The sequence below is a fragment of the Scomber japonicus genome, chromosome 9, assembly GCF_027409825.1.
Source record: "Scomber japonicus isolate fScoJap1 chromosome 9, fScoJap1.pri, whole genome shotgun sequence".
Classification (NCBI taxonomy): domain Eukaryota; kingdom Metazoa; phylum Chordata; class Actinopteri; order Scombriformes; family Scombridae; genus Scomber; species Scomber japonicus.
The window spans coordinates 121783-131782 of NC_070586.1; the positions used below are offsets into that span (position 1 = coordinate 121783).

Below are 10000 nucleotides of genomic sequence, written 5' to 3' on the forward strand. Positions count from 1 at the left end.
CAGCTCAGAGTCTCCACCCTTCTTGGACTCCTTGGAGGGGGGGCTGGAGAGTCTCCCTCTGGGGATTCCCTCGTTCTGCTGGGGGACTTCACCGCCCACGTTGGCAGCGGCAGTGAGACCTGGAAGGGTGTGATTGGGAGGAACGGCCCCCCCGATCTGAACCCGAGCAGTGTTCTGTTATTGGACTTCTGTGCTCGTTACGGATTGTCCATAACGAACACCATGTTCAAGCATAAGGGGGGGGGGGGGGGTCCATATGTGCACTTGGCACCAGGACACCCTAGGCCGCAGTTCCATGATTGACTTTGTAGTCGTGTCGTCGGACTTGCGGCCGCATGTCTTGGACACTCGGGTGAAGAGATGGGCGGAGCTGTCAACTGATCACCACCTGGTGGTGAGTTGGCTCCGATGGTGGGGGGGGGTGCCGGTCAGACCTGGCAGACCCAAACGTATTGTGAGGGTCTGCTGGGACGTCTGGCAGAGTCTCCTGTCAGAGAGAGTTTCAACTCCCACCTCCGGGAGAGCTTCGACCGTGTACCGGGGGAGGCGGGGGACATTGAGTCCGAGTGGGCCATGTTCCGTGCCTCCATTGTTAAGGCGGCCGACCGGAGCTGTGGCCATAAGGTGGTCGGTGCCTGTCGGGGCGGCAATCCCGAACCCGCTGGTGGACACCGGCGGTGAGGGATGCCGTCAAGCTGAAGAAGGAGTCCTGTAGGACCTTATTGGCCTGTTGGACTCCGGAGGCAGCAGACAGGTACCGGCAGACCAAGCGGAGCGCAGCTAGGGCGGTCACTGAGGTAACAACCCGGACATGGGAGGAGTTCGGTGAGGCCATGGAGAACGACTTCCAGACGGCTTCGAAGAGATTCTGGACCACCATCCGGCGTCTCAGGAGGGGGAAGCAGTGCGCGGTGTGGTCCTGTTGGCTTCATCAGACCGTGACCTCCAACTCTCACTGGATCGGTTCGCAGCCGAGTGTGAAGCAGCGGGATGAGAATCAGCACCTCCAAATCCGAGTCCATGGTCCTCAACCGGAAAAGGGTGGAGTGCACTCTCCGGGTCGGGGATGAGATCCTGCCCCAAGTGGAGGAGTTCAAGTACCTCGGGGTCTTGTTCACAGTGAGGGAAGGATGGAGCGGGAGATCGACAGGCGGATCGGTGCGGCGTCTGCAGTAATGCGGACTCTGCACAGATCCGTCGTGGTGAAGAGAGAGCTGAGCCGAAAGGCAAAGCTCTGGATTTACCAGTCGGTCTTGGTTCCTACCCTCACCTCTGGTCATGAGCTTTGGGTTCCTACCCTCACCTCTGGTCATGAGCTTTGGGTTCCTACCCTCACCTCTGGTCATGAGCTTTGGGTTCCTACCCTCACCTCTGGTCATGAGCTTTGGGTTCCTACCCTCACCTCTGGTCATGAGCTTTGGGTTCCTAACCTCACCTCTGGTCATGAGCTTTGGGTTCCTACCCTCACCTCTGGTCATGAGCTTTGGGTCGTGACCCAAAGAACAAGATGGCGGGTACAAGCGGCTGAAATGAGCTTCCTCCGTAGGCTGGCTGGGCTCTCCCTTAGAGATAGGGTGAGAAGCTCAGTTATCCGGAGGGAGCTCGGAGTAGACCCGCTGCTCCTCCGCGTTGAGAGGAGCCAGATGAGGAGGCTCGGGCATCTAGTCAGGATGCCTCCCGGACGCCTCCCTGGTGAGGTGTTCAGGGCCCGTCCCACCGGTAGGAGACCCAGGGTTGTGTTGGGGTTAGGTGGGTTAGGGGGGTTATGGGGGTTAGGGTTAGGAGGGTTAGGGGGGTTAGGGGGGGTAGGGGGGGTAGGGGGGTGTTGGGGTTACCTGATCTGTTTGGCGTAGCTCAGCTCGATGTCGGCTCTCTCTTTAACAAACTTGGTGTATCTCTCCAGGAAGTCGATCCCCCAGCTCGTGTGTTTCTCCAGATTATCAAACTGATCCTGAAACACATTTAACACCCAAAATGTCTTTTATTCTGAAATTTGATGACTTTTCCTAAAGTGGCACAAAATGCATAAAATTGTAAATATTTTAAAATGTTACACGATTATGTAGATGCTACGAACATTATCCTCCTATACATTTACATTACCCTACTATACATTTACATTATCCTCCTATACATTTACACTACCCTCCTATACATTTACATTATCCTCCTATACATTTACACTATCCTCCTATACATTTACATTATCCTCCTATACATTTACACTATCCTCCTATACATCTACATTACCCTCCTATACATTTACATTATCCTCCTATACATTTACACTATCCTCCTATACATTTACATTATCCTCTATACATTTACACTATCCTCCTATACATTTACACTATCCTACCCTCCTATACATTTACATTACCCTCCTATACATTTACACTATCCTCCTATACATTTACACTATCCTCCTATACATTTACATTATCCTCCTATACATTTACACTATCCTCCTATACATTTACATTATCCTCCTATACATTTACACTATCCTCCTATACATCTACATTACCCTCCTATACATTTACATTATCCTCCTATACATTTACACTATCCTCCTATACATTTACATTATCCTCCTATACATTTACATTACCCTCCTATACATTTACATTATCCTCCTATACATTTACATTAACCCTCTATACATTTACATTATCCTCCTATACATTTACATTAACCTCCTATACATTTACACTATCCTCCTATACATTTACATTATCCTCCTATACATTTACATTAACCCTCTATACATTTACATTACCCTCCTATACATTTACATTAACCTCCTATACATTTACACTATCCTCCTATACATTTACATTAACCCTCTATACATTTACATTAACCTCCCATACATTTACATTACCCTCCTATACATTTACACTATCCTCTATACATTTACACTATCCTCCTATACATTTACATTAACCTCCTATACATTTACATTAACCTCCTATACATTTACATTAACCCTCCTATACATTTACACTACCCTCTATACATTTACATTATCCCTCCTATACATTTACATTACCCTCCTATACATTTACATTATCCTCCTATACATTTACATTACCCTCCTATACATTTACATTAACCTCCTATACATTTACATTATCCTCCTATACATTTACACTATCCTCCTATACATTTACATTATCCTCCTATACATTTACACTATCCTCCTATACATTTACATTACCCTCCTATACATTTACATTATCCTCCTATACATTTACATTAACCCTCTATACATTTACATTATCCTCCTATACATTTACATTACCCTCCTATACATTTACATTAACCTCCTATACATTTACACTATCCTCCTATACATTTACATTAACCCTCTATACATTTACATGATCCCTCCTATACATTTACATTACCCTCCTATACATTTACATTATCCTCCTATACATTTACATTACCCTCCTATACATTTACACTATCCTCCTATACATTTACATTACCCTCCTATACATTTACATTACCCTCCTATACATTTACATTATCCTCCTATACATTTACATTATCCCTCTATACATTTACATTAACCCTCTATACATTTACATTACCCTCCTATACATTTACATTACCCTCCTATACATTTACACTATCCTCCTATACATTTACACTATCCTCCTATACATTTACATTAACCCTCCTATACATTTACATTACCCTCCTATACATTTACATTAACCTCCTATACATTTACATTAACCCTCTATACATTTACATTACCCTCCTATACATTTACATTACCCTCCTATACATTTACATTAACCCTCTATACATTTACACTATCCTCCTATACATTTACATTAACCCTCTATACATTTACATTACCCTCCTATACATTTACATTAACCCTCCTATACATTTACACTATCCTCCTATACATTTACATTACCCTCCTATACATTTACATTACCCTACTATACATTTACACTACCCTCCTATACATTTACATTAACCCTCTATACATTTACATTATCCTCCTATACATTTACATTATCCTCCTATACATTTACATTAACCCTCCTATACATGTACATTATCCTCCTATACATTTACATTATCCTCCTATACATTTACATTACCCTCCTATACATTTACACTACCCTCCTATACATTTACACTATCCTCCTATACATTTACATTATCCTCCTATACATTTACATTAACCCTCCTATACATTTACACTAACCTCCTATACATTTACATTATCATCCTATACATTTACATTATCCTCCTATACATTTACATTATCCTCCTATACATTTACACTATCCTCCTATACATTTACACTATCCTCCTATACATTTACATTATCCTCCTATACATTTACATTATCCTCCTATACATTTACATTAACCTCCTATACATTTACATTACCCTCCTATACATTTACACTATCCTCCTATACATTTACACTATCCTCCTATACATTTACATTACCCTCCTACACATTTACACTATCCTCCTATACATTTACATTATCCTCCTATACATTTACATTATCCTCCTATACATTTACACTATCCTCCTATACATTTACATTATCCTCCTATACATTTACATTACCCTCCTATACATTTACACTATCCTCCTATACATTTACATTACCCTCCTATACATTTACACTATCCCTCCTATACATTTACATTATCATCCTATACATTTACATTACCCTCCTATACATTTACACTATCCTCCTATACATTTACACTATCCTCCTATACATTTACATTACCCTCCTACACATTTACATTAACCCTCTATACATTTACATTACCCTCCTATACATTTACACTATCCTCCTATACATTTACACTATCCTCCTATACATTTACATTACCCTCCTACACATTTACATTATCCTCCTATACATTTACACTATCCTCCTATACATTTACATTATCCTCCTATACATTTACATTACCCTCCTATACATTTACATTATCCTCCTATACATTTACATTACCCTCCTATACATTTACACTATCCTCCTATACATTTACACTATCCTCCTATACATTTACACTATCCTCCTATACATTTACATTACCCTCCTATACATTTACATTACCCTCCTAATCAGGTTATTGATCAGGTTATTGATCAGGTTATTAATCAGGTTATTGATCAGGTTATTAATCAGGTTATTGATCAGGTTATTAATTAATCAGGTTATTAATCAGGTTATTGATTAATCAGGTTATTAATCAGGTTATTGATCAGGTTATTAATCAGGTTATTGATTAATCAGGTTATTAATCAGGTTATTAATCAGGTTATTAATCAGGTTATTGATTAATCAGGTTATTGATCAGGTTATTAATCAGGTTATTAATCAGGTTATTGATCAGGTTATTGATCAGGTTATTGATCAGGTTATTAATCAGGTTATTAATTAATCAGGTTATTAATCAGGTTATTGATCAGGTTATTGATCAGGTTATTAATTAATCAGGTTATTAATTAATCAGGTTATTGATCAGGTTATTGATCAGGTTATTAATTAATCAGGTTATTAATCAGGTTATTAATCAGGTTATTGATCAGGTTATTGATCAGGTTATTAATTAATCAGGTTATTAATCAGGTTATTGATCAGGTTATTGATCAGGTTATTGATCAGGTTATTAATTAATCAGGTTATTGATCAGGTTATTAATCAGGTTATTAATCAGGTTATTGATCAGGTTAATGATCAGGTTATTAATCAGGTTATTAATCAGGTTATTAATCAGGTTAATGATCATGTTATTAATCAGGTTATTGATCAGCTCTCCGGTTTAAATCCTAACCCGCGGTATAATGAACAGTGGAATGACGTCATTGAGCTAAATGACAGATTATCGATCAGAGAAACTCAGCTGATCAGAAACGGACCCGGTAAACCGTCCGGTCCATCAGCGGCGCGCGCTGCAGCAGCATCATGGAGGATGGAGAGCGCGAGCCGCTGATGTCACTGCCCGTGTTGCTATGGCAGAGCATGCAGACGCACGCGGGCCGCCTCACACATACACGCGACCCGGTTACCGGTTACCGGCCTGTTACCGAGCCAGCCGGTGTCCGGTACCGGGAGGGGGGGGTTAGGGTTAGGGGTACTTACCCACAGCTCGGTGCCCCAGTTGCAGCTCATGGCTCCGGTGTCCTCGCGCTCCGCCTCTCCGTTAAGATCCTACTACCACCGCGAGCTGCCCGCCGCGCGCATCACTGACACAACGGCGGCTTGTCTGTCTATGAGCGCGTGCGCGTCTGTTCGGTTGCACGAGAGCAGAGGACCGGTCACGCGCGGCGCGCCTCCGCGGAGGACCCTTTGTCATCAGAGCGTACTGCACATGCTCAATGGCCGCGCCGCCCAGCCTGTACGTCATCAGAGGATCTGATCACGGATCGATACGGGTGACGTCATCACGTCTCATAGTTTTCAATAAAATCAATAAATCAGCTGTTATCAGTTTAATTATAAATGTTTTTAATTTAAAACCTGAAGAGTTTAGAACCTGCTCCGTGTGGAAAGAGCCTTGAGATGACGTGTTGTGATTTGGCGCTAAAATAAAGATTGATTGATTGATTGATTGATGTTTTTGAAGGTGAAATGACGTCATCACCTCCCTCATTACATAACTTATCCAATAATATACAGAACAGTAAACAGGTTACCATGGTAACTGACCCAGAGGTGAGGTAACCACAGCTGGAAGAACAGCAGGTAAAGGCCAGAGGCAACCAATCACAGGTGTTCATGGCAGCTTCTTTAAATAAGCCCCGCCCCCTTCACTGAACAGACACGTTTAAAAAATCACATCAAACTTTATTAAAAAACTAAACAGAAAACAAAACAAAGCCCACAGACTGGTGAACAGGAAATGATGACAGGTGAGACAGGTAGACAGGTGAGTCTGTTCACATGCGGCAGGTGTCATGGAACGCCTCCAGGGTCCTAAAGTCCCTCCATGTTGGAGGAAGTCCGTCCTGCAGGAAGCGACCACAGCGCTGACAGGAAGACTGGAACAGCTTAATGTAGCTCCTCAGCCAGGTCTGCAGAGAGACAGGTAGACAGGTGAGACAGGTAGACAGGTGAGACAGGTGAGACAGGTAGACAGGTGAGACAGGTAGAGACAGGTAGACAGGTGAGACAGGTAGACAGGTAGAGACAGGTAGAGACAGGTAGACAGGTGAGACAGGTAGACAGGTGAGACAGGTAGAGACAGGTAGAGACAGGTGAGACAGGTAGACAGGTAGAAACAGGTGAGACAGGTAGACAGGTAGACAGGTGAGACAGGTAGAAACAGGTGAGACAGGTAGAGACAGGTAGACAGGTAGAGACAGGTGAGACAGGTAGAGACAGGTAGACAGGTGAGACAGGTAAGAGCTCACCATGAAGGATCGTACCACCACGTCCGGCATCTGGGGGAGCTGGTAGTGCAGCAGGGCTGTGGTGGCGTGGTCCGTTACCTAGCAACAACACAACCAATCAGAGAGCTGCACACCAAGCTCAGGTGTGGAGGTTGTCCGGTGAGGACAGGTGAGGACAGGTGTTGTCAGGTGAGGACAGGTGGAGTCAGGTGGGGACAGGTGGAGTCCGGTGAGGACAGGTGGAGTCAGGTGGGGACAGGTGAGGACAGGTGAGGACAGGTGAGGACAGGTGGAGTCAGGTGGAGTCCGGTGGGGACAGGTGGAGTCCGGTGGGGACAGGTGGAGTCAGGTGGGGACAGGTGGGGGCAGGTGGGGTCCAGTTAGGACAGGTGGGGACAGGTGGAGTCCGGTTAGGACAGGTGGAGTCCGGTTAGGACAGGTGGAGTCAGGTGGAGTCCGGTTAGGACAGGCGGGGACAGGTGGAGTCAGGTGGAGTCAGGTTAGGACAGGTGGGGACAGGTGGAGTCAGGTTAGGACAGGTGAGGACAGGTGGAGTCAGGTGGAGTCCGGTTAGGACAGGTGGAGTCAGGTGGGGTCAGGTGAGGACAGGCGGGGACAGGTGGAGTCAGGTGGAGTCAGGTGGAGTCAGGTGGAGTCAGGTTAGGACAGGTGAGGACAGGTGGAGTCAGGTGGAGTCCGGTTAGGACAGGTGGAGTCAGGTGGGGTCAGGTGAGGACAGGCGGGGACAGGTGGAGTCAGGTGGAGTCAGGTTAGGACAGGTGGAGTCAGGTTAGGACAGGTGGGGACAGGTGGAGTCCGGTTAGGACAGGTGGAGTCAGGTGGAGTCCGGTTAGGACAGGTGGAGTCAGGTGGAGTCAGGTTAGGACAGGTGGAGTCCGGTGGAGTCAGGTTAGGACAGGTGGAGTCAGGTGGAGTCAGGTGGGGACAGGTGGGGACAGGTGGGGACAGGTGGGGACAGGTTAGGACAGGTGGGGACAGGTGGAGTCAGGTTAGGACAGGTGGAGTGAGGTGGAGTCAGGTGGAGTCAGGTTAGGACAGGTGGAGTCAGGTTAGGACAGGTGGAGTCCGGTTAGGACAGGTGGAGTCAGGTGGAGTCCGGTTAGGACAGGTGGAGTCCGGTTAGGACAGGCGGGGACAGGTGGAGTCCGGTTAGGACAGGTGGAGTCAGGTGGAGTCCGGTTAGGACAGGTGAGTCTGGTTAGGACAGGTGGGGACAGGTGGAGTCTGGTTAGGACAGGTGGAGTCAGGTTAGGACAGGTGGAGTCAGGTGAGTCTTACCTTCTGGAACACCTGGTACTGAGACTTGGTCCAGATGTCCAGCTGAAGAGGACAAAGGATATAAGTTACCATGGAAACAGTCAACAGGTATCTATGGTTACCTGCCAGGTGTGACCTCTCACCTTTCCGTCCTCGTTGTAAACGTTCTCGTTGAATCCTCGAACGACCGTCCGGTCGATGAACAGCGAACGCATCACGACAATCGCCTTCAACACCTTCCCCAGGGTTACCTGACAGAGACAGGTGAGACAGAGACAGGTGAGACAGGTGAGACAGGTGAGACAGAGACAGGTGAGACAGGTGAGACAGAGACAGGTGAGACAGAGATAGGTGAGACAGGTGAGACAGAGACAGGTGAGACAGGTGAGACAGAGATAGGTGAGACAGGTGAGACAGAGACAGGTGAGACACACCTGACAGAGACAGGTGAGACAGGTGAGACAGAGACAGGTGAGACAGGTGAGACAGAGACAGGTGCGACAGAGACAGGTGAGACAGGTGAGACAGAGACAGGTGAGACAGGTGAGACAGGTGAGACAGAGACAGGTGAGACAGAGACAGGTGAGACAGGTGAGACAGAGACAGGTAGACAGAGACAGGTGAGACAGGTAGACAGAGACAGGTGAGACAGGTGAGACAGAGACAGGTGAGACAGGTGAGACAGAGACAGGTAGACAGAGACAGGTGAGACAGAGACAGGTGAGACAGGTGAGACACACCTGACAGAGATAGGTGAGACAGGTGAGACACACCTGACAGAGACAGGTGAGACAGGTGAGACAGAGACAGGTGAGACAGAGACAGGTGAGACAGGTGAGACAGAGACAGGTGAGACAGAGACAGGTAAACAGAGACAGGTGAGACAGGTGAGACAGAGACAGGTGAGACAGAGACAGGTGAGACAGAGACAGGTAAACAGAGACAGGTGAGACAGGTGAGACAGAGACAGGTGAGACAGAGACAGGTAAACAGAGACAGGTGAGACAGGTGAGACAGAGACAGGTGAGACAGGTGAGACAGAGACAGGTGAGACAGAGACAGGTGAGACAGAGACAGGTGAGACAGGTGAGACAGAGACAGGTGAGACAGAGACAGGTGAGACAGAGACAGGTGAGACAGAGACAGGTGAGACAGAGACAGGTAAACAGAGACAGGTGAGACAGAGACAGGTGAGACAGGTAGACAGAGACAGGTAGACAGAGACAGGTGAGACAGAGACAGGGAGACAGAGACAGGTGAGACAGAGACAGGTGAGACAGAGACAGGTGAGACAGGTGAGACAGAGACAGGTGAGACAGAGACAGGT

General features: G+C 46.3%; 2 protein-coding genes across 2 annotated transcripts in view; both read right to left on the minus strand.

Moving 5' to 3' along the window:
* fnbp1a (formin binding protein 1a) overlaps window positions 1-6175 on the minus strand; it is a 57943-nt gene extending 51768 nt beyond the window's left edge. The window contains 2 exon segments of the mRNA XM_053325868.1: window positions 1836-1951; window positions 6146-6175. Of these exon segments, the coding sequence (XP_053181843.1) occupies window positions 1836-1951; window positions 6146-6175 (146 nt within the window).
* Window positions 6176-6842: 667 nt separating this feature from the next.
* Window positions 6843-10000, minus strand: part of med27 (mediator complex subunit 27) — an 8104-nt gene continuing 4946 nt past the window's right edge. The window contains exons 5-8 of the mRNA XM_053325870.1: window positions 8817-8924; window positions 8695-8736; window positions 7417-7494; window positions 6843-7077 (exon numbers count right to left, since the gene is read on the minus strand). Coding sequence (XP_053181845.1) covers window positions 6943-7077; window positions 7417-7494; window positions 8695-8736; window positions 8817-8924 — 363 coding nt within the window. The 3' untranslated portion in view covers window positions 6843-6942. The remainder of the gene's footprint in view (window positions 7078-7416; window positions 7495-8694; window positions 8737-8816; window positions 8925-10000) is intronic.